Below are 25,919 nucleotides of genomic sequence, written 5' to 3'. Positions count from 1 at the left end.
CCAGTCCAAAGTTATCAAGGTTAGTCCGGCAGGATTTTCCACTTCTGAAGTCAAGCTGAGTATTGTTTACTAGATGGTTGTTGTAGTAGATAATCCTCAAGTTTACTCCTACTAAATCGATCCCATTATTTTGACAATGTAGGAGAATGAATTGATCTTCAATCATATTGAAGTCCCAAGTATGCAGAGGACAAGAAAAAACTGCGTATGATTTACCAAAGGGGTAGGGCTGGTAGTTTCTTTGCACACCTTACTCAGAGTGTATGCACAGCATAAGAGCAAACAAAATATTCACAACGTGTAATAATCTAAATAAAATAGAAACATGGCTTAAACTTTGGTCAGTTAAATCAGAAACTCTGTTCTTTCAATTTTTCTATGCAAACTACAACAGCAAGAGGAAATGGCCATTGGCTTCTCCTGTACTGAATTGAAAGTAGCAGCATTTGAACATTATATGGCTAATTTAGGCTCTCTTTAATCCTGTTCAATTAAGCAGTATGGAACTAAAGACAGGCTGCACACCTAATGGACAAAAGATTTATTAATATCTTGTTCTTTTTCACATTTTATTAAAGGGGATCAAGAGATTTACAGCCAGTATCAAAAAATGAAGACAGTAAAATTTTAATTGGAGTTAACTTTTTGATACTAAACCTCACCAATAGAGCTAGCACATACAAAATAGCCCATGTGAAAGCAGCAAATCAAAGTTTGATACAGTTTGAAAATATAGTAGAGTTGACTGTGATAATTACAAACATCCTAGTTCAGCCTGAGTGCTTAATGGTGGTTAAAAACAACAGAACTGCAATTCATCGGTGAGATCCATCCATTCATGAATTTGAGCCGTTTTAACACAGATGAGGAATGCCAATTTAAAAACATGGTTTGTGCAATTAATACAAGTTTAAGGTAATTCTGTGATCCATGTACTATACAAAATACATAAAACTTCACTGCAAAACATTTACCCAACATGCTGAATGTTACTGTATCCACATATACCCATTTTGTTAAATCCTACATGTCTGATTGGGTTCTGAATGTCGATACCAAAACCCAACGCACTCCCACGTTCTACCCTATCTAAACTTGGTCATCCAAAACTCTGCTGCCTGTGTCCTAACTCTCAGCAAGTCCCGTTCACCCATCACCCCTGTGCTCACTGACCTACATTGGCTCTGTTAAGCAACGCCTCAATTTTAAAATTCTCATCCTGATTTTCAAGTCCCTCAATGGCCTCGCCCCTACCCATCTCTAATCTCCTTCAGCCCGAAAACCCTCAGAGGTATCTGCGCTCCTCTATTTCTGACCTCTTGAGCATTGCTGATTTTAATCGCTCAACTATTGGTGGCTATGCCTTCAGCTGCCTAGGCCCTAAGCTTTGGAATTCTCTTCCTAAACCTCTCCGCCTCTCTATCCTCCTTTTAAGACACTCCTTAAAACTTACATCTTCATCCACCCTAATTTCTTCTCCTGTGGCTCGGTGTCAAATTTTGTTTATAACACTGTGAAGTGCCTTGGGATGTTTTATTAGGTTAAAAGGCGCTATATAAATACAAGTTGTTGTTAATACACTCATTCAAACTGAAGTAAAGGTCCAATCAAAGATTATTGGAAATTAACCTAACAGGAAATTAATTAATTCCCTTGTGATTTCAGTATTCAGACAAAATGGCAGTGCAATGCATAAAGAAGCAGGTGCAATTGAGCAAAGAAAGATTCTTTGGTTCAAGAGACCTAGGATAAAAACTATGAACTAATCTTGCCACTGAAGGCCTTGTGCAAGGACTCTGTGACCCAGTTATCAATATAGCATTATATCTTGTTAGAGATCCCACAGGGAAAAGTTGTAACTGAAGATATGTTGTGTATTTGACTGATACCTTAGAAATAGGTCTGTTATTAAATTGACTTTTAATTGCCTAAATCATGTGAAGTAGGATTCTTTTCACATTAGCTTAAAGTTAAACTCCATTCAGCAAGAACTTGTTGAACCTGTCCTGCCTGCCTCGATTCAAAAGATCAAGGATGCATATGCATGTCATAAATAGAAAGTGTCAATAGCTGAGTTTTATGTTGTCACCAGCAGAACGCTTAATGCAAGAGATCTGCACCAATGATGCACTGAATATTGACTTGGAACTTAGAAACACATTAATACCATTCTGTTAATCTTGGGCAATCTTATAACTATTATACCATTAACAAATGTAACCTGGCTAATGTCAAGATTGTGAGCTTTACAATTAAATAACTTGTACTTACAGTATTACGTTTTGGATTCTGATGATCTTCAGAATCAACATACCTTTGCTGTAATCACTGATACTTCAGGGGCGATTTTAACTGACATTCCTGCCAGGTGACGACAGCGGGGAAGATGATTGGGGCCCAAAGTGACCCAAACAGGTAAGTGTCACCGAGTTACTTCCATGCCACGCAGATTTCCCGCTGACTACCCACCTGGAATGGATAGGAAGTCAGCCAGTGGGATTTAAATGAGGTCCCAGAGTTTAAAAGTCACTTCTAGAGTAGTGGGAGTTTCTAACTCCATGCTACCCACCCGCTCAACTCGCCCGGAGTTAAAATCTGGCTTCTAATGTTATGAGGGCATCAACTGTACCCTTGCTATTGTAGCTGGTACTATATCTGTCTTGGAAGTCTCTGGCAAGAGTTAAGTTGCACTTAACTCCGTGTCGGGCTGCAGTCCTGCTGTTGACAAATCTGGTTTGGTCAGTAATTGGTACCTTTCAGACTGGGTTATGTAGCAGTCGGAAGTTAACAAATTTAGACATTGTATATAAATCCTAAACATGTATTTAATTCTTGGCTGTGGATATATTGGTAGAGGGATGAACAACTGTAGGATACCCTTCTGCTGATAAAGGCAACAATATGGTGATTGTGTAGGGTTGTGGTCTGTTTGCACTACAACATTTTAAAAAACTGACCCTATACAGGTAAGATTTGATATACAAAGGATATTTAGTAGAAACATGAGGGATGATTTTAACTACCGGTAGCGCATGCCCTCTGCCCACACCTTCTTGCCAGTGGGAGGCCCAAGCCATTGAGGCATGGGCATCATTTCCAGTCCGTCGGCCAGTTGTGGGTGCCCCACTGGTTCTGGGAGGATGGGAAATTGGCCAGCTCCCATGCCAAGCTGGTTGACAGTCAGAGCCTGGGAGGGAAGGATCGGCTGGCAGCCATTTGGGTTTTACGCTTCGCCCATTTGTACCTTGAAATTGCAATTGGGGTCCTATATAGGTCTGGACTGCTAGTCTAGTGCCATAAACATATTACCGTAGGAGATGCCATAGCATTCTAGCTTCTGACAAGATTTACCAAAATTATACCAGGGATGAGGGATTTGAGTTACTTGGAGTAGAGAAGAGAATCTGGGATTGTGCTTCTTAGAGCAGAGAAGGTTAAGGGGATTTTTATTTTAGAATTTTAATTTCAGATTTCCAGCATCCGCAGTATTTTGCTTTTGTTGTAAGGTTAAGGGGAGATTTAAAAGGTGTTCAAAATTATCAAGGTTTTGATCGAGTAACCAAGGAGAAACTGTTTCCAGTGGCAGGAGGGTTAGTAATCAGAGGAAACAATTGACAGAAAAAAAGGGGAGATGAGAATTTTTTTCATGCAGCGAGTTATGATCTGGAATGAAAGGGCAGTGGAAGCAGATTCAATATTAACTTTCAAAAGGGAATTGGATATATACTTAAAGGACTATGCAGGGCTATGGGATTAATTGGATAGCTCTTTCAAAGATCCAGCCCAGGCACAATGTGCTGACTGATTCTATCCTACCATACCCATGTAGTAGATAGAGGCCATAGAGTTCTGACTTCTGACACCAAAATTGCACTTACAAAAGACAAACACACCAACCACTTCGAACACATCATCTCAACAAGTAGATGAGGAACTGTGGAAAGGAGTAACCCCTGCGACGGAAGTTGACAAGGTTGACCTTACATAAAACAGTTTAAGACAAGTAGCCTGTTCAAATCAAACTAAGAAAATCAACAATTAAGAACCATTTAAAAAAAAATTGATCCACCATATTAAAAAGGACATAGATACAACTTCCCATGACAATAACCATTATGTGGATCACAGAAGCTAAAATAACAATTCAGAGGGCAAGTAATGATCAAAATGTGCAGACCATGTGACTGATTTACCAGTTGACTTAAGATCTATTTTGGCACCAAAACTAGAAAGATGATTCAATCTTGTTTGATTTACAGAATCGTATTACAGAATAGATAGCTGGTGTAATTACTTAAAATGGATCAAAAAATATATTCTCCAACAGCTCAATGTAATTTCTGGATTCTGGAACTCAATCCAATATAAAAGAAGTGACATTTCTTTGCTAGCTTCCACTTTAAGTGGAACAGCAACTAGCAGAGTTTGAAATTTTGAAACAGTGCAGTTCTTTTGAAGATTTTATTAAAAAAATATGTAATTGACAAAGGTATTGTCTAAATACTTGTGATGTCATTGTAGAGTCTGTGTAACTCGGAATCTCATTGTTAATCGGAGCCCCGGTACATTTGGAAGTCAGGCTGATCTATATGCTGCATTTTCCTCAAATCATGCAGTGATGAAACAGAATGTGCTTATTTTGTGGACTTTAATACAATTTTCCTCTCCCCACCGCTACTTAAGCAGTGAAGCAAACTGCAGAACATACTGGAAAACAGGATAAGAAATCAATTCCAGCTTTTATGTGCCCTTTTCTGCCATAACCTTTCCCCAAAAGCTGTATGGTAATCAAGATTCTATGAGAAGAGTTTCCGCTTTGGGTGCAATTGGCAATCCAGGCACAAATTACATTCCACATTGCACTAGTTTTCCGTAGTGAAGTTAGGTTTCAAGTTTCCGCTCTAACTCATTTGCACAATCACAAATGTAAAATCTTCCATGAACCAGCACAAACGAGCAGTGTTTTAGAACGTAATTGTTTTTTTGTCCCCATCTGCATTAAAAAAATATTCCTGGATATATATTTCCGAGTGGTAACATGGTGCAGTTTTATTAATACAGCTGAAAATGGGTTTATCACAAAAAATAAGCATTTTTTAATATTATCTAGACCACCACCTGTAAATAACCCGATATTAAATAACTGAAAATGACTTTTAAAAACTTTACAGAAGCATTTACTAGTCTGATTGGTGTAAACTAGTCAGTTTCTTCAGTAAATTATTTAATATTTTAAAAACGTTTTAAAAAGGTGCCCATTAGTTCACTGGCACCTAAAAAAAAAAAGCCGCTTAATTTTAAGAGCCTCCTCAAAGGGCTGCAAACGAGCTCAATTAGCAGGAACTCACCATGGTGATTAATTCGATCGGGGCCGTGGCCCGTTTGGTGGGCTTCCAGCGCAATTTTTTTTTAAACCAGCACAAAAAAAATTTGCGGAAACGCAATTTGTGCTGGACATAACTTGCACTTGAAAGTCGGCACGGGTTTGGCCGATTTCAGGGGAATTGTGCTGGGGAAAACCAGCGTAACCTCGCAGAAACTTTGCCACTTGTCTGTCCCCTCAAAAAAACGCAAAGTAGTACTCCAAGTTTGAAGTAGCCACATACATGACACAGAATATTAATAGCTGCTTTGCTAGTGGAGTTTGGGATATCTTTTAAAACGTCAGCGACATTGACCAAATTCTACAGGAAACTTTTGATTTACCGGCACCTAAATAACCGGAAATCTCGGTTAACTGGCAAAATTCAGGAGTAGGTTCAGGTAAGTTTTATTACTTGCCTTCCTCCATCTGTTGCTGTGCAAGGGTGTGGCTGCAGCTGTTGCTAAGCTACAGAGACGCTTGGAACTTGTGGCCATTGTTCTGAACCTGTTGCTAAGCAACAGGGTTTGTTGCTTTATACGGAGCTCTCAGCTCCGTATCTTTTACTATAGCTTTCGGTTATCCGGAATTGTTGATGAACCGGCACCACGTCGGTCCCAGATAAAGTTTCCTGTACCATGGTAATTACTTTGGTATCCAATCCTTGTGAGCTGACCAGTTTTACAATTCTTTCTGGTTCTATGATATGCAACTACAGGAAGTGTAATGTTAACAAGTTCAAAAACAAATGAGCAAACCAGACCAGTACTGATTTGCAAATTTCTTGGATTGGTTGCAGATTTTACACCATGTAAGCACAAGGCAACATCCCAGTATATTTTTATTAATTTCAGCAAAATTAGAAAGAATGTTGAAGTTTGAAAAAGAGCAGAAGAAAAGGGCTAATTTTGCAATACCTTGTATTCAGTTTCTTACATGTAAACAAAGAGGAGGGTATCACAAAAGAACACTTCAGATTAATGGCGACCAAGAAGCATTTAAAAGGATAATACCAACATGGGGAACTGCCCTTCTGAATATTCTTGGAAACAGTAGTACTTTCATCCAGATCTGTGCACTTTTGATCAGGAAATAGCTCATATAAATTCTATTCCTTCATATTTTATATCCCCCACTTTTGTTTCCTCTAAAAGGAAGCGTCCATCTAAGGTAAAAGCCAGAATATAAGTTGCTATTTTCCCATTATCTTCCTCGGATTTCAGCGACACAATGATCTGATCGTCCGTATCTGGAATGAACTTAAAGGAAGAGAATCCATGAGTAGGGTTAACCACTCCAATCTTGCTCACCAAGACCTCCTTAAAATCTTGAGTACATTTAATAATGAGGTTTGTTCCTTTGTGTTCGTCATCTTTCTCATTGTAGCGCTCACTGCTCGCTCGCCGTGGCAGGAAGAACCAGCGCTGTAGTCGATCACTCCAGGCTGCAGATTCATGAATGAGATATCCTACGGGGGGCGGGGCGGGGGGGGGAGGAGGAGGAGAGAAGAGATGCAAAGTTTAAATTTCAGACAGTGATTTTACAGTATAATTTTCCTTATGAAGATTCAATAACACTTTATCCTTCCTTGTAAGCTTCCCATAAAAATCTTGCTGAATTGGTTTTATTTTAGTGACCACAGCAGAGTTGTTTAACAGAAGAAAAACTACAGTAAATAAAATGTTAACTTTCATTACTAAAACAGTACATAGAACACGATCAAACATATACAGCATACTATAAACTGCAGCTATTTTTAAAATTACCTCCTGACTTCAGATATCACATGTTGATAATACAAAAACACAATAAGCTATCTAGAATGGCTAACCAACATTTGAAAATGGCAAAAGTGAAAATAGCTAAATCTCATTATAAATGTAACTAATGGACACAACCCTCGAATGCAGAAGAAGGCAGTGCTGACGACAAAGGCAGCATCAGGTAATTGGCTAACAATGGCATCAATGACCCTTCTGAGGTGGTCTGAAACCAGAGTTTTGATCGATTAAATCAAAACTATGCAGATAATCAACAGATGCCCCTGGAGCAGATCCTTCCATGATTAAGGCATGTTAGTTACAAATAAAAGGCATTGAAAAAGGGTCATTTGACAACACGCCCCTCTAAATGAGAGCTGATAATCACCACCAGCATTATTTGGCTGCTCTTAAACCCTACTTTAAAAGCTATAGCACGAATAGTTATGTGGTAATCAGTAAAAATTTAAGTTTTTGGTTATCCAGTTAATTGGTGTAATTCCCAGCTGATTATACAATTCTATTAACTATTCTCTGTCCTTGCATGGAAATATAACTTTAAATTGCACATTTCTAGTGTAAAGCAGAAAAGTAAAGCTAAGACGGTTAGCATACATGGTAATAAATCTAGGCAAGCAATGCCAATAGCAGTGTTCCACAAGTGTTCTTTCACAAAATAAACTGCAGTGTAGGCTATAGTTTAATGCAATCATAATCTGATTTTTAAAGTAATTTGGAGTAATACATTGCTTAGTGATAGGATTGGCTAACATTTTATTACAAACAAAACAAATAACTGTGATGGAAACCACTAGTGGTATAGTGTGCCAGAGCTCTAAAGAAGTGAAGATTATGAGCTTCTGAGGGCTGTGGTGGCCAGAGTACTGTAACCTCTTGATCTAAAATGATCAGACTTCAATTTCTATGACAAAACACAAGATCTAATGTAGCCAAGATGTTTTTGTAAAGTGGCGCCATCTACACCAAACCATCAGATTTCTAGGTTTGTTTCTCCAGAGTGCAGTGGACTTTGTTTTTTGTTTAGAATAGCACTAAATTCTAGAGGAAGTTAAAAAGAGCTTTAACATTGGCTGGGTGGGGCTAAAGAAAATTCTCTCCGACTCTTCCAAGATAAACCCACGAGGAAATAGGTGGGGAAGTGAAGGAATGACGGGGAGGAAGGAAAGAAGGGGAGGTCCATAGAGGTGGGCAATTCCTAAAGATCCAGGACTGTCGTTGAAGTTGCAGATCACAGCTAAAAGGTACACCCAATGTCAATGCTCTTTAGGTAAATCAATTTAAATCTGATCAGGAGACAATGAGATACAAATTCCAGAATCCATAGCCTTATCTTGGGGTCAGAGATGACAACGGTTTACTAGAGTCAATAAAATCCCCATGAACTCTGAAGTACATTCGTCAAAGCAGACTGAACCACAGAATTTAGTCAAGATGGCTAGTATCAATAAAAGCAGCACTGGGACATTTATCTGAGATTTTGATGTTTATGTATAATGCATCCTCACTGGGGTATTAAAAAAATTATATCTATTTGATGCATGCCCACACCAAACTACAAATTTTGGATGCATCCATAATCATGATCAAGGATCGCTGCTCGTCAGTGTCCTGGAAAATAACACCCGTATCTAATGTTGTCACACCCATTACTAAAGGTCAAAAATTACTCCATTTAGCTCAAATATATATACACTACAGGTTTTCTCCACGTACATGCATCGAGTCACTAAAACACCTTTCCTATCCCCAAAACTCTTACCTGGAGATTTGATTCCAGCAGCTGCACGGAGTGCATTGTAGTGAGACACCCAATTTTCATGATTTACATCACCTTTGTAACCAATAACTTTCACCCACTCCGGATTTTCATTGACTACCTCTCCTGTGGTGGTAGTCCATTCCTTACCAAGTCCACCCACAAAAAGGTGCTCGTCTTTAACTGCCAACCATTCAGCTTTGAAACCTTAAGGAATAGCACAGCAAAAGTAGGGTCACAGCAAAGGTATTATACAAGTAATGTTCTGGATGAAGGGCATACATCTGAAACATCAACTAGCCCTTTCCCTTTACAGGCTGACCTGTGTATAACCAGCACATTCTGTTTTTGCATCATATATACACTGTTGCACTGATATAAAGTAAAATAGCAATCAGCTGAAAATATATCTCCAGCTACCCAAGGGTGGTATCCTGATTTTGAGGATACAGTCATGTTTAGTTGCCACTGGTAGTTTTGGAGTGCTGCAGTGATTGGGGCTCCTATCACTGCTCCCATAGTACTCTCATTAAACAGTTACAGCGGGAAAGCTTTGGTTTCAGTACTTTAACCAAATTGCCTCAAACAGCAGTTCATAAAAGCTTCCCATGGAGCTGTACGGAGTAATTCCTCCTTTGGCCCATTATTTTAATTTTCTTACAAAAACCTTTTTTTGTATAGGTTTTGGGAGGAATCAGTGGTCACACATTTCTTGTGTGTCAGCCAGTGGCTCAGTGGGTAGCACTCTCACCCGAGTCAGAAGGTGGTTGGCAACTTGAGCACAAAAATCTAAGCTGACACTCCAGTGCAGTGCTGAGGGAGCGCCGCACTATCGGAGGTGCCGTCTTTCGGACGAGACGTTAAACCGAGGTCCCATCTGCTCTCTCAGGTGGACGTAAAAAATCCCATGGTACTATTTCGAAGAAGAGCAGAGGAGTTATTCTCTGTGTCCTGGCCAATATTTATCCCTCAAATCAACATAACAAAAACAGATTATCTGGTCATTATCACATTTCTGTTTGTGGGAGCTTACTGTGTGCAAATTGGCTGCCGCGTTTCCTACATTACAAGAGTGACTACTCTTCAAAAAATACTTAATTGGCTGTAAAGCGCTTTGGGACATCCGGTGGTCATGAAGGGCGCTATATAAATGCAAGTCTTTTTGCAGAGTGAGAGGGAGAAAAACACCTCTGTACACTCGGTAACATTCCAAAGCCAACAGCTAGTTATATTGGCAATGACAATGGATTGGGAGCAGGTAACCTGCCCATCCTCTCAGAAACAACACAATGGGCAAAAAAAATGTTACTGTCATTGTCATACATACAAATAACAATTTCAGTTTAACAAAACAGTAACATTTAATCCAAGAATTGACTATCAGTGACGGCTATAATAGAGTAACTTAAAATGAGTAAATACTACAACAATACGCTCTGCCTGGAAACATTCAGTAAGTTTTCCACCTGCCCCTCCACCCTCACCTCTGAAGTGCTCTTCTGTTGCACCAAGGTATTGAGCCCCTCATCTGTTCAGCCCCCTCTGCTGCATCCCTTTTTCTCCCTTGCCCACCAAGCTAAAGCTCCCCAGAATCCTGGTCTCTGTCTAGTTTCTCCCCCATCTCTCTGCACTTATCTCTTCCATGAAACCCACCTCCTGCTCTCTTGACCCTTTCCCAGTAAGCTGACCATCAATTTCCCTTCCTGGACCCATGCTAGCTAACATTATAAAGGGCTTCCTCTCTTTCAAACCTGCAGTCGTCACCCACCTTTGACCCCACTGTCCTTGCAAACTATGCCCCATCTCCAACCTCCTTTTTCCCTGCAAAGTCCTTGAATAGAGGTTGTCACCTCCCAAATATACACCCATTTCTCCCATTACTTGTTTAAATCAGGTCTCTGTCCCTCTATATAAATGCAAGTAGCTGTTTGCATCCTACCTTGCAGTAAGCCTTGTTCACCCAACATCCTTGACAGATGATCCCATTGGCTCTGCAGCCCCCAATGCATGGACTTAGAAATCCTTGTTCTTGTTCACAATGCCTTTCCTGATCCTACTGCTGTAACATCCTCCAATCTACATTTCAGCTCACATCCTCGGCTCGTCTAATCCTGGCCTACTGCGCTTGTGACAATATAAAAAGCAGAAAATTAAATACACCAATCTTTACTCAGAGTAAAGACTCCCATGTGAAGGTTTCAAGATTTATAGTGACTGGCAATCTACAGTATTCCATAAGGCTAGTAGAAATGACTTGTGCAAATGAAAAATTAGAGTAAGTTGCTATGGTACCTTTCTCAACAGTTCCGTCTCCGTCTGACAAGATTACCCAAGGGACCGCCTTGTCCCCATCAATAGCATATACCACTCCTGTCCTATCATCCACAGTGTAAAGCTTTCCATTAAATGCTATGAGTTCCGACAGTTCCATGCCACGTCCTTTTTCTGACAAATGCGTTTTGAGAATGGACTCATTTTTGTCCCATTCTAGAGTCACTTTGTCACCGCTGTTTGATAAAATCAAGTAGCCTTTCTTTAGGTAACTGAACCAAGTGTCACTGTTCAGTTCATTCTTTGAGTTTGTGTCCAGGTCAGCAATAAGCCCGATACGGTATCGGATGCCTTCCAGGGTCTTCTGTGGGGGCGAAAGTGGGTAAGTGTCATTGTATCTGTCCCTTGGAAAGTTATCAATCTGCCAGTTGTGGACATTTCGTTGATGAGGGCTATTTGGAGAACCCTTGTGAAAATATAGCATGTATAGTATGAAGAGAGCTATAGCAGCTGCTAGTATCGCCTTCCATTTCAGGTGAAAACGAGAATCTCTTGTTTTTGTCATGGAAGCTATAACAGGAAGACCACCAACGGATATGCGAAGGGAGCTCATAGAATCATTTCCATCCGGTAAACCATATAGGAGTACAGACATGAGGCCACAGCAGAAGCAGAAACCTATTTGAAGGGGGGAAAAAAGAGAGTTAGGCAAAATAAACGTCAGACTATCAACAAAAAACATGCAAAGAATATGTTGCAAGATGGTTATAAAAGGTGATAATTGTATGTAATCTCAGCACAATTACAGTATTCAGCAAAAACAGAAGATATTGCTTTGAGAACTATTGTGGTTTCAACCCAAATAAGTTACTTTTACAATAATTGGCGCTACGAGACTCCACAAGATGTATATCTTTACCACATATAGCAAGTCTACAATAAAACGTACATGATCATGTGTACGTTAATCCTCACAGCAGCAACGGCAGTCAGGGAATTTCAAACACTCAAGGGTTTTAAACTTTTCAGTTGACAACTGAAACAAAGCCTAATATTACAATAATAGTTATTCAAATGCAAAAGATAACTTTCTAGCTGTAATATTGACCTTCCACAAAACACACTTCAGCTTTTGATTAGTAAAAACTGAACACACTCTTGCTCACCCTATTTCTTCTGTCATTCTGATTATTTTACCTTTTCGTATTACAGGTAGACTATCCTTTATCCGAAAACCTCGGGACCAGCCATGTTTCGGTTTTCGGAAAATTTCGGATTTCAGAAGGTATTTTATAAGACTGGGAAATTTGTCGGGGGTCGGCGTCGGCGGGGGGTCAGGGGTGGGGGTCGGCGTCGTGCGCACGACTTACGCGGAACGAAAAAACTTTCGGTTTTTAGAGGTTTTCGGAAGTTCGGATAAAGGATAGTCTACCTGTACTAATTGAAACCACAACTAAAAACCTAAAACAAAACTTGCATTAAAAAAATTCAATTCAATGCTCCCACTTTCCCCAGTGTGTCTTTTTAAATGTTAACTTATTCCAACTCTTCATTACTTGTTTTGACAAATATTTTACTCTTCTTTTGCCTCCTCCTCCCATTTTAGAGGTGAAACTAGCTTTTACAAAAATATGTTTTTTATTGGCTGAAAAAACCCAGCTTTAAAATCCTTTTTTTTTTAGCCATTACAAAGTCTACCTTGTGTAGACTGACACAATCACAATCTTTGAAAAATGCATCACAACCAGTGAGTGGTTGCCTTCTAGCCCAACAAAGCACAGAATAAAGTTGTTGCCAGATCTCAAAGGGCTAGGATTACCAACCCTCCTGGATTGTCCAAGCATCTCCCGGAATGGGACATGACTCTCCAGGGCACTGCTGTTAGCAGCCCGGGAGAACTTGGCCCTTTAAATTTCTCCCTACAGGAGTGCCCACCTCGCTCCATAATGTTGTCGGCTGTCGCTACAGAGAAGCCTCCAGCTCAGTGACGCCACCCTCACCCTCCGCCACAGAGAGCCAGCTCCCGCTTTGGGGTGACCAGAAACGGGGCCAGTTGGTGCAAAATCAGGGGTGAGTCTGGGGGAAGCTGGGGTGAGGGAGTGGAAGGAGAGACATGGAGCAGGAACAGTTGTGGGATGGAGTTGGGTTGGGTGAACAGGGACTAAGGGAAAGAGAGTGGAAATGGATTGGGGAGAGGACGACAATGGACTGGGGGTTTGGAGCTAGGGAGACTGGGGTGTGAGTGGGCATGGAAACCAGCACTTCCTGCAGAGCTGGGAAGCAGCAACGGTGAGAGTGGGTGCGGCGCGAGAGAAGCAACCAGTAAAGGGGAGAGTGTCAAGCTGTCAAACGCTGATATTTCATCTGTCAAAAGCTCTTGACAGATGAAATGTCAATCCCTGACATCACCTGTAACCAGGTGTCCCTTAATTGGCCTGCTGAGCCCGCTGGGCAGGCTCAACAAGGTCAAACAAGGGAAAATCGTGGGGGTTGGCCACAAATCGATGGAGGCGGGACTACAACCCAGTCCCGCCTCCATCACATCCCCATTGACAAAATCCAGCCCTAGGAATCCATCTCGTGGTTCTTTTCTCCACTGCCTGCAGTGCTCAAATGTCTCCCTTCTTTCTTGGCGATTAGACCTGGATAGTGCTCAATGAATGGTCTGACCAAAGCACCGTACAGTTTGATCATGGTTTCTTGTGACATTTATTCTACTGTTTTGGTTATGTAGTTCAACATTCTATTGACTTTGTTGACTGCTCTGTATTGGCTGGACACGTTGAATGTCGAGTCGACTAAGACTCCTAAGGTCTCTTTCAACTTCATCCGTAGCTATTTCAACACCCTTTATCAAGTATGGATGTTGCTAATTTTTCCTTCCCATGTGCAATATCAAATGCATTAAATTTAATCTGCCATGGTTTGCCCCACACATTTTGTTTCCCTCATTCTGTAGTTTCTGGCTGTCTCCTTCGATTCCACGGTCTCTCTTGGTATCATCTGCAAATTCAACCAATTTGCATTGAATTTTAGAATCTAATCCAAGTTATGGTGTAAATTAGAAATAGTAGTGGTAGCAACACTGAGCTCTGGGGCACACTCACTCAATACTCCCCTCCCACCCCACTTACCAAAAATACCCATTGTTTTCTACCTTTCAGCCAGTTTCTTATCCATAACCAAGTTTTGCCCTGAATCCCCATAAGCTTTAAATTTAAAGATACACATGAAAGATTATTAATTATCAAATACCTTTTTGGAAGTCTTATTATGCAATGTTATATGGTTTACTAGTCAACTTGGGTTGTTACTTTCTCAAAGGAAATCAAGGAGGTTGGGACTGTTGTTTACTAGGTTGCTGTACAGATAATCCTCAAATTCACTCCCACGAAATGATTAAATTATTTTGCATGGAATAGAAGGCAAATAGGTGTATAGTTGCCCGTGTCTGTTTTGTCACTCTTTGACTATGGGCATCACATTAGCCTGAGTGCAATCTACTGGTACTTCCCCAGTGTCCACTGACTCCATTACAATGATTGTCAGCGCCTTGCAAATCTCCTTGCTAGTCTCAACATTCTGGGTTAAATATCATCTAACCCTGGGGATTTAGTTGTTTTAAACCTAGGTTGTCTAGGACTTCCATCTCATTTATATCAAAGCCTTGAATTGCACCTTGGCACTCTTTTTTAGGCAGAACATGTTATTCATATCTTCCCTTGTGAATACTTTGAGGAAGTAGTCATTCAGAATATTTACTGTCTTGTGCTCATCATCAGTTTCAAGTCCATTTGCATCTTTTAGTATTTTCACTTCCGCTCAGTTAGTCCTCTTGCTACTGTGATACCGAGATTATTTATTGTTCTATTTTGGCTCTACGGCTGTGTCTTTTGTCAGTGTCTCTTAGCTCCTCTGATCACTCTTAACTTGTTTCAACATAATCCTATATTCACAGTGAGCACCTTCTCATTGCTCACTGAAGGATCTGTAGAGGTCACTTTTCCACTTGATTGTTTGTTATCCATTTAGGGTCATGCTTGATAGTCTGAGCTTGTTGATCTTAGATATGTACTTGTGCTGCATGTGAAGCATTATTTCCTTAGAATCATAGAATGGTTACAGCACAGGAGGCCATTCAGCCCGTCGAGCCCGTGCCGGCTCGCTGCAAGAGCACTTCAGCTAGTCCCACTCCCCCGCCCTTTCCCCACAGCCATGCAATTTTTTTTTCCTTCAGGTACTTATCCAACTCCCTTTTGAAAGCCACGATTGAATCTGCCGCCACCACCCTTTCAGGCAGTGCATTCCAGATCCTAACCACTCGCTGCGTAAAAAAGTTTTTCCTGACGTCGCCTTTGGTTCTTTTGCCAATCACCTTAAGTCTGTGTCCTCTGGTTGTCGACCCTTCCACCAATGGGAACAGTTTCTCTCTATCTACTCTGTCTGGACCCCTCATGATTTTGAACACCTCTACCAAATCTCCTCTCAACCTTCTCTGCTCTAAGGAGAACAACCCCAGCTTCTCCAGTCTATCCACATAACTGAAGTCCCTCATCCCTGGAATTGTTCTCGTAAATCTTTTCTGCATCCTCTCTCAGGCCTTCACATCCTTCCTATCTATAGTGTGGTGCCCAGAATTGGACACAATACTCCAGTTGAGGCCAAACTAGTGTTTTATAAAGGTTCATCATAACTTCCTTGTTTTTGTACTCTATGCCTCTATTTATGAAGCCCAGGATCCCGTATGCTTTTTTAACCGCTTTCTCAACCTGCCCAGCCACCTTCAACAAGTTGTGCACATATACCTCCAGGTCTCTCTGTTCATGCATCCCCTTTAGGATTGTACCCTTTAGTTTATATTGCCTATCCTCGTTCTTCTTACCAAAATGTATCACTTTGAACTTTTCTGCGTTAAATTTAATTTGCCTTGTGTCCGCCCATTTCAGCAGCTGTCTATGTCTTCTTGAAGTCTATCACTATCCTCCTCACTGTAATATACTTCCAAGGCGTCCCATTTGCTTTCTACTGAAATGTTGGCAAACATCCTCCCTCCAATGCATTTGTCTCAATTCTTCACTCACCTATTTGAATTTAACCCCTTTAAAAATTATAAACCTGGCTCCTGGTCTTTGATATTACTCAGTCCAGATTATGTCAAACTTGATTGCTCTGCAGTCACTATCCCCAGGGGTGCTATGATTTCTACTTTTTGTATGTAATCTGGGTCATTTAGAAATAGCAGGTCAAGATATGCAATCCTGCATTACATATACCAACTCTGACTCTAACCCACTTGGGTTTCCTAATTTATAGTGGGTTGAATAAAGGTTTCCCATTACAAATAACTTTCATGAAATTAATTCAATATTATGGTTGGTTTTGCTTTTTTCCCCAGTTTCTCAGAAATCTTTAACGTCTTCTGTGGACCCATTTTCATTTATGGAAGGAAATGAAACTTATAACATCAGTGGTGATTTTTCATACCACTCCACTGTCCCCAATGCCTCAAACCTAAAATTCTCAAATAAAAACAGAAAATGCTGGAGAAACTCAGCCGGTCAGGCAGCATCTATGAAGAGAGAAACAGAGTTAACGTTTCAGGTCGATGACCTTTCGTCAGAACTGGAAAAAAGCAGGAAATGGAACAGATTTTTATGGAACACATTGTTAAGCAAGTGTAGTGGCTGGGAATTGCGGGGGGGGGGGGGAAATGAAAGAACAAAAGGGAAGGCCTGTGATAGGATAGAAGGTAGGAGAGATTGAGATATTCAAGGCAAGAGGAGGTGGTAATGGGACAAGTTAAGAAACAAAGGATGGCTCGAGATGAAGTGTAAATTGCGCTGGCAGAATGAAAGACAGCTGCCCTGTGGGAGAGAAGAAAAAAAGACCCAGACAAAAAGTGTGGATAAAAAATACATATGATAGGGGCCGAGGTTATGATCTGAAATTGTTGAACTCTATGTTGAGTCCAGAAGGCTGTAAAGTGCCTAATCGGAAGATGAGGTGCTGTTCCTCGAGCTTACGCTGAGCTTCCGTGGAACAATGCAAGAGGCCAAGGACGGTGAGGTCAGAGTGGGAGCGGAGCGGTGGATTAAAGTGACAGGCGACCAGAAGCTCGAGGTGCCCCTTACGGACTGAACGGAGGTGTTCCGCAAAGCGGTCACCCAATCTGCGTTTGGTCTTCCCAATGTAGAGGAGACCGTATCGTGAGCAGCGAATACAGTATACTAAATTGTAAGAAGTACAAGTAAATTGCTGTTTCACCTGGAAGGGGTGTTTGGGGCCCTGGACAGTGGGAAGGGGGGGAGGTGTAAGGGCATGTGTTGCATCTCCTGCGCTTGCACGGGAAGGTGCCGGGGGAAGGGGCGTTGGGGGCGATAGAGGAGTAGACCAGGGTGTCGTGGAGGGAGCGGCCCCTACGGAATGCTGAAAGGGGAGGTGAGGGGAAGATGCGTTTGGTGGTGGGATCACGCTGGAGGTGGCAGAAAATGATCCGTTGAATGTGGAGGCTGGTGGAGTGAAAGGTGAGGACAAGGGGAACTCTATCGTGGTTCTGGGAGGGAGGGGCAGGGGTGCGGGAGATAGAACAGACACGGTTAAGGGCCGTGTCAACCACTGTAGAGGGGAATCCTCGGTTGAGGAAAAAGACATGTCAGAAGCACTGGTATGGAAGGTGGCATCGTCCGAGCAGATGCGGCGGAGACGGAGAAGCTTGGAGAATGGAATAGAGTCCTTACAGGAGGCGGGGTGGGAGGAAGTGTAGTCCAGGTAGCTGTGGGAGTCGGTGGGCTTGTAGTGAATGTTTGTCAATAACCTATCCCCAGAGATGGAGACGGAGAAGTTGAGGAAGGGAAGTCGGAGATGGACCATGTGAAGGTGAGGGAAGGGTGGAAATTGGAAGCAAAGTGAATGAAATTATCTAGTTCAGGGCGAGAGCAGGAAACGGCATCGATACAGTCATCAATGTACCGGAAAAAGAGGTGAGGGAGGGGACCCGTGTAGGACTGGACCAAAGTGTTCCACATATCCCACGAAAAGGCAGGCATAGCTGGGACCCATGCGGGTTCCCATAGCAACGCCTTTGATTTGGAGGAAGTGAGTGGAGTCAAAGGAGAAGTTGTTCAATGTGAGAACAAGTTCAGCCAGGCGGAGGAGGGTGGTGGTGGATGGGGACTGGTTGGGCCTCTGTACAAGGAGGAAGCGGAGCACCCTCAGGCCATCCTGGTGGGGGATGGAGTTGTAGAGGGATTGTACGCCCATAGTGAAAAGGAGGCGGTTGGGGCCAGGAAACTGGAAACTGTTAAAGTGGCGGAGGGCGTCGGAAGAGTCGCGGGTGTAGGTGGAAAGAGACTGGACAAGTGGAGAAAAAAAGAGTTGAGATAGGAAGAGATAAGTTCCGTGGGGAAGAACAGGCTGAAACGATGGGTCTACCAGTGCAGTCCTGTTTGTGGATCTTGGGAAGGAGGTAGCGGCTGTGGGGAGGGGAGATCTCCAGAGGAGATGAGGTCAGTGACGGTTCTCATCCTGGTATTTTAATCCCTTCAGGGCCTTGTGCCTCTATCGCTGTAACCCCAGCCCCGCCCGAATTCCTCGGAATCTAGCCTATTGTGCATTCGCCCAACCAATGTTCCCATTAAGCTGCACGGCTGTGCAGCGGTCTGGAGGTCCCTTGCAGGCCGCTCACCGGCTTTTACATGGGGAAAAAAAATCATGCATGTGCTAAAATGTGAATTGGCCGCACAGCCAGTTAAAGGGCCCATTTTAGTTGAGCGGGAACATTGGGCCCAACCCTGTGCCCCACCATTGGTGGCTGTGCCTGCAGCCGCCTTGGCCCAATGGAATTGTATTGATGTTCAGTGGTTTATCTTCAATTCTGTCCAGAAACAAATGCCCTGCATTAGCATTACCCATGGCCCAATTATTCAAGAGATCCACCCAAAATAAACAACACTGCTGTTGATACTTTTCCAGTGTAAAGGGCATAGGTCGTCAACTGTACGGTGAATAGAACCAACCCAACTTGTCCAACTGCTTCTTCAGTATGCCTCTATATCCTGGCTATATTCCACTGGGGTGGAGTACCAGCAATAAGTTTAATTCCTCATTCAAGTTTTTCCAAATGCAGTTAAAGGCACAGGTCTCATTAGAGACTGCATTAGGAAATACTAAAGTGCCGACTTATCGTGTTCAGACAACAGGAAGATACGCATTTTTCAAGGATTTTATTTTGAACTGCTGGACATGCACTTTCCGCATCTGCCTGGGGTCTGATGGAGAACTGGGCGAGAATGGAAAATGCAGAGACCAAAGGACAAAAATTGCAAAAGGATGTTAATATGGTGCTACTGTCCCAAAATCAGAACTGCCAAACAAAACTGCCATGGTGACTAACTTTGACCCCAACACTGCAAACTGGTGACTATTTTGACAATTTTTGAACATTGTAATTTCAATTCAGATAACATTTGCTATGTTTATTACTATTTCATAATGCATTCTCTATAATCCTGTGATAGTGCACTAAGCCAATTTTATGAAAACAGATCTAAGTATACTAATTCTGCAGATTATACATGTAGATTGTGGAAAAAAAATCCTGCTGAACAACATGCAGTAATTTATATCTGCTCGCTAACCAGTAATTACAATGAAGACCGCACTGAAATATGTTCAATACTTCAATTAAAAAAATACTATTTGATTACTGCGCAATTTAAACAAAATATCGCATTGCAAGATAAAATTAAACACTGCAATCACAAGGTTTCAACCTGGCACACAGCAAAAGCTTTGCCTTTTTGAGCTGAGGTCGTTTCCATTCTTTTACGAGCTGATCTTGCCAGATTTTCGTTCTATGTGTAACAAACAAGTTTAAGTAGAAAAGTCTAAATTATTTTAAGGATTAGAGACCCAGGAGAACTTAACCAATGACTCATCACCCCGTATTGGGAGGGCACAATGGTTTTATGTTTTCAGACAAACTCAATAAAAGAGGTTACATGATTTTACTATATATAGTTATCTCAGCAACAGGGCCATAATAGATAAGCATCATGACACAAGTTGCATCTATTAGTCTTGGCATCCGATAGCTTCATGTACGAGAAACAGTATTTAAGAATAATTGTAATGTGTTTATGATATACTCAAGCCACCAGTTTCTAAACTTAAAAGTGCTTTAGAATCAGAGGCACACAACTTAGACAAACATTGCCTTGAGATTTAAACAGGCTAACTACAGATATGACCACATGTGGCTGTTTGCCAGAGGGTATCAACTTAGAGAAAACCCACCTCGGCAGACTACATCTGTCTACAAATACGCCACAGATTTCTCGAATGTCGCATTCACCCAATAGCAACTAATAAAAGAGTTCATTATTCAGTACTCCAGCGGGGTTTAAGCTTCAGTGGCTGAATCTTGCTTTATATTTACATTAGGTTTTTTTCAAATAAATGCTTTAGTTGTGAGCTCTATGCTTCTCCTAATGCCACAACTATGATCAGGAGCTTACATGGGAGGTTCATAGAAGCAAACTTACATTCTAATGGGTTGAGCTCATAAAGCACCAATATTCTATGTCATTTAGATTCAACATTTTTATTTAAAATGAATATTAAGAACTGCAGTGGCACATAGTTACGAAAATATATGTTTATTCAGAGAAAACAGCTAATGATAGATTCACTGGTTGTTCCTAGTTCAATCTGGCAACAGGAAATTACAGGCTAATTCCACCTCGAGCGGCTGGGCTGTCACCATTCTGCTTGTATTATGGATGTACAATATAGGCAAGCAAAGACTTTTCAAATAATCAATTGAAGATTCACACTTGAACCAAAAAGCTTTCAATGATGTCACAGTTGTTTGTCTGATATTATTGACCAACATCAAGCACCTTGGGGGAAAAAAGCATGACTGAAACTAGTCACTGTGAGCAATGTTATTGTATAATATTCCAACGCAAGTTCTTCTCTGCTATTTTAAGAGAGGCATTAACCCTTTTATTTCCAAGGGACTAATGCCCCCATTAAAATAGTGGAAATAGTATACGCATTCATAAGGTAGCATTGTTCAGTGTAATTTGTGGTTCTAGAGTGACCCAGGAACAGATTATGATGTAATGATTACTACCACATACCAGGCCACACCTGAAATGTCAATCTTTTTTAGATGCTTATCAGCCTCCTGTACATTTTCCCCATTTGCTGCTCCTCCCCTCTCCACCCAAAAAAGTACTCTTAAAAGTTGTACTGAAGGGAACATGCAAATACACTGTACATAAGAAATAGGAGCAGGCCATACGGCCACTCGAGCCTGCTCCGCCATTCAATAAGATCATGGCTGATCTTCGACCTCTACTCCACTTTCCCGCCCAATCCCCATATCCCTTGATTCCCCATGAGTCCAAAAATCTACCGATCTCAGCCTTGAATATGCTCAACGAGTCAGTATCCACAGCCCTTTGGGGTAGAGAATTCCAAGGATTCACAACCCTCTGAGTGAAGAAATTCTTCCTCATCTCAGTCTTAAATGGCCGACCCCTTATCTCAGGAGACTGTGCCCCCTAGTTCTAGACTCTCCAGCGAGAGGAAACAACCTCTCAGCATCTACCCTGTCAATCCCCCTCAGAATCTTATGTTTCAATGAGATCACCTCTCATTCTTCTAAACTCCAGAGAGTATAGGCTCAATCTACTCAATCTCTTCTCATAGGACAGCTCTCATATCCCAGGGATCAATTTAGTGAACCTTCATTGAGCCGCCTCCAAGGCAAGTATATCCTTCCTTAAATAAGGAGACCAAAACTGTGCACAGTACTCCAGGTGTGGTCTTGCCAAAGCCCGGTACAATTGTAGTAAGACTTCCTTACTCTTATACTCCAACCCCTTGCAATAAAGGCCAACATTCCATTTGCCTTCCAAACTGCTTGCTGTACCTGCATGCTAACTTTGTGTTTCCTTTACGAGGGCACCTAAATCTCTCTAAACACCAACATCTGTAGCATGAAGGGGATGAAATTCTTAAATTAGAGAATACCAATTTTTCACAGCAATTAATTAATTTTGCAATTAAATGTTGGACATTTCTGACCGTGTGATTGATTTCATTGGCATTTGTGGATTGTAGAGAAAAAGGCATTTTCCAGTGTTTATGTATAGATAAATTAAGTAAACAGAGATCTCCCATGGTGTTGTTACATGGTGAAGAATAAATACTTTTCGTCATATAGCAACTCATCAAGCTTCTCAAACATCCCAAAGGGTTTCCACTTACAATTAATTATTTTAAAGCGTTTGTTGTCAGTAAGTCAGAGAATAAACTTTTATAGCAAGGACCCACTAAACCCCAACAGCAACCATTCCTCATGCTTGGAACCAAGCAAAGAAGCCCTGCTACCTGCAAATAACTTTTTGCTTTAAATGTTCATTCCTATACTGCCCGATCGGTTGGCACCATCTGCAGTTTTTGTGTTACATTCTAACCCTTCAGCTTCCATCACTCTCTAATTCCCATCATCCTGTTTGCTCAGTCCTGGTCTCTCCAGCCTCTAACTTTCTGCCGCTTTCACTATCTCCCATCTGCCCAACTACTTGAGCGTAATTAAGTTAACTAAACAGGAAAAAAAACTTGTCTGAAACCATTTCATTTTTTCTCATCTGACAAATGTGCCCATCATCAGTAAATGGCTCTCAGCTCTCCCGGATCTCCACAAGAAATAACTAAAGCCAATAGTGCGTTAATTGGAGACTGACACTGCACACACATGTAATATGGGTGCTATTGGTTAGATCGGTGGTCTCAAACTATTCCAGTGGGATACGACCATTAAATTCTCAGCCTCTTGTATCCCTCCAAGGATAATGGTGCCAATAAGTCGGCAAAAATAAAAAAAACATCTCCAGTTCTCCTTCACTTCCCATTGCTGCCACTCCACAAGAGCAGAGAGAGTGTGTTTTTTCCAGTTTACCCATTCCTCTCTCTCCTACCACCCTCACCCCCGCCATCCAAGTACATCGGCTTGGAAATAATTTATTTAAGCACTATTGGATTACAAATCGTATCTAAAACTTGGTTTAACTCCCTCCTATAAACTGAATGTGAATTGTCTTTTGACCAATGCGGTCAGTAAATTTCATCACTATCTATGAACTGCAGTAAAAGGGTGGTGAAGTCTTGGCAAGGAACTTGGCAAACAGATCCAATTTCTTACTTTGAAGTCACAGCTGGGTAAAGTTTGAGCAACTGACTTAGCTCCTGTCGGCCATCAGCCGATTTCACAGAAGTTTTAGTTTGCTTTTAGCTCAGATGCGCATAAAGCTGCATCATCACCAGCACATCTTTGTGAACAGTACATCCTACAAGATAGTTCACTGGAGAAACAGCACGCAAGTAATCTGCAATAAATGGTAATAAAACTAACTAAGCAATTAACTTTGTTATAAAATACCTGAAGTAAGTTGTACCAATCATTACCTAAATCATTCTTATGCAAGATTCATTACCAATGAATTAGGATGTTCCAAGTTACTGGAATTTTATGAGGGGAAAACCAACATAATTTTAAAACTATACACTAAATGAATTGTTTACTATGGTATCACAAATCTACAGTGAAATAATTTTTAAACTACTGTAAATAATTCCAATCATGAATACACTGGCACTGCTCACTGTTGCTACGATGTTACTCAATCCACTGTTAAACGTCACTTGAATCTGCCCCAAGGCTGGGTGGAGGAAGGTAAGAATGGTTGGATAGGGAAGGCCAACACTATTCATTTCATAGTCAAAAAATGTAAATGTACCCATATGCTTTATTAAGAAACATTCAAATTTCAGCTTCCTTATAGATGCATCAACATTTTATGTTTCAATACTTCACAGTAGTGCCATAAAAATGTGTCACAAGTGTAATTATATGGCTGCTTCTGCAATGCTGTGAAGCAGTTTCCACTTTGCTATGATGCAGAAGTAACTTCAGATTCAGGTCCTGATCCAACTTAAGCAGTAATGTGAGACCCCTCAAGGCCATCTAAAACTCAGGCTTGATATTGCAAGGAGTAAAACTCCAGTGTGGCATCAAGCTAAATTAAAAAGTCAAGGGGGAGGGGGGGGGGGGGGGGGGTGGTCGGTTGGACATTTGGAGCACTTAATAAACTTAAAGAAATTAATTTTTGTTTCAAGTGCAGCAATGTTCCTGCTTGTGCTTTCAAAACATCCAAAATGTATCAGCTCCAGAGAGCTCTGCATGTGGGTGCACATCTCCCCTGGCTAGGGAATGGGGACCAGGGCAGGGGGTGGAGAAAGAACAAGTGTGATTGAGCTTCATTCTAAGCAGACAGTATTAACCACAGGTTGCGGGCAGCAAATTAGCTCTGTAGTTACCAGGCTAAGGCGGCCCACCACCGCCTCCATGGGGCACAAGAAACTGGCAAGAAATGGAGCCTTGCCAGTGTCACCCACATTCCAAAAACATTGCAGCCTCTCTCAGATAACCACCAGTGATTCTGTCATGGATGCATGTAACTTTTATACCCATAATTATGCTTAAATATACAGAAATTGACAGTACATGTAAACCTGTGGCAGTGCTTATGCCAGAATCAACACGAAAAAAAAATTAATTTGCAAATTCATGCCCCAAACTTACAACTTGCTCCTACAGGAAATGGATCCTATTCTAGTCGTAGCAGATACCTGCGATTCTTAAAATATTAAATTAAGGTTTAGTAACTGAATAATATTGCACTGGTTAGCACTGTTGCCTCACAGTGCCAGGGACCCGGGTTCAAATCCGGCCTCGGGTGACTGTCTGTGTGGAGTTTGCACATTCTCCCCGTGTTTGCGTGGGTTTCCTCCGGGTGCTCCGGTTTCCTCCCACAGTCCAAAGATGTGCGGGTTAGGTTGATTGGCCATGATAAAAATTGGCCCTTAGTGTTAGGGGGGATTAAATACCTGGGGTTACGGGGATAGGGCTTGGGTGGGATGGCTGTCGGTGTAGGGACCGGGTGCTAGGGTTTGGATGATCAGCCATGATCTCGTTGAATGGCGGAGCAGGCTCGAAGGGCCGAATGGCCTACTCCTGCTCCTATCTTCTATGTTTCTATGTACTACTGTACATGCAAAACGAAAGGGTATAGTTGCATAAAGACTGCAGCGTATGGGGAAATCGAGCAGTTAAGACTGGGTACAAAACTATGACACACATTGTAACAGGTGACATCGATTTGCAGGGTGTATTAATGAGTTTGACAATCGCATTTTCCCTGCTTTTATCGATCACCTCGTACTCTTTTTTAAAAGAATTAACTCGGCCTCTATGCAGCAGTGGTACAGGATCAGGGCGAGACCACGGATATTCTTTTTGCAGCTGAACTTCCTACTAGTCCCAGACATTTCTTGTGCAGAGCAAGCGGCGCCCCGGGGCATGGGGGGCAGGCGCCACACGCACCGCATTGCCCTGGTAACGCCGGGGGGGGCGGCTGGGGCCGGTGACTCGGGTTCTTCGCCTCGCCGTGTGCAGGCACCGACCAACACCGGAATCGGGACAGCCATTAAAGAGCCGATAACGCTTACCGAACGTGCAGTTTGAGTATCGCCGCCTCCTCCAGCGCTTCACTCCCGCATTACAGCCGAGGGTGGAGAGCTATCACGCCGCTCAGCTCACCTGTGAACTTCCGCTCGAGCAGCTGCCCCGCCCCCTTCCGAAGCGAGAAGGGGGGGGGAGGAATCATGTCCGCGCAGG

The 25,919-nt window shown here is 41.9% G+C and overlaps 1 protein-coding gene across 1 annotated transcript; it reads right to left on the bottom strand.

Annotated features, from left to right (window-relative positions):
• Nucleotides 1-526: 526 nt before the first annotated feature.
• Nucleotides 527-25,877, bottom strand: cant1a (calcium activated nucleotidase 1a). Its single transcript, XM_085963756.1, has 4 exons — nt 25,751-25,877; nt 11,192-11,848; nt 8,903-9,106; nt 527-6,830 (listed from the first exon to the last, which is right to left on the bottom strand). The coding sequence occupies exons 2-4, from the start codon at nt 11,823-11,825 to the stop codon at nt 6,460-6,462; spliced, it is 1,209 nt and encodes a 402-aa protein (XP_085819882.1). The 5' UTR covers nt 11,826-11,848; nt 25,751-25,877; the 3' UTR covers nt 527-6,459.
• Between the last annotated feature and the right edge of the window lie 42 nt (nt 25,878-25,919).

This window comes from Somniosus microcephalus, chromosome 21 (genome assembly GCF_052327205.1).
Source record: "Somniosus microcephalus isolate GS21.2 chromosome 21, FLI_Smic_1.0, whole genome shotgun sequence".
Taxonomy (NCBI): Eukaryota; Metazoa; Chordata; class Chondrichthyes; order Squaliformes; family Somniosidae; genus Somniosus; species Somniosus microcephalus.
This window is presented reverse-complemented; position numbering and strand designations above follow the sequence as displayed.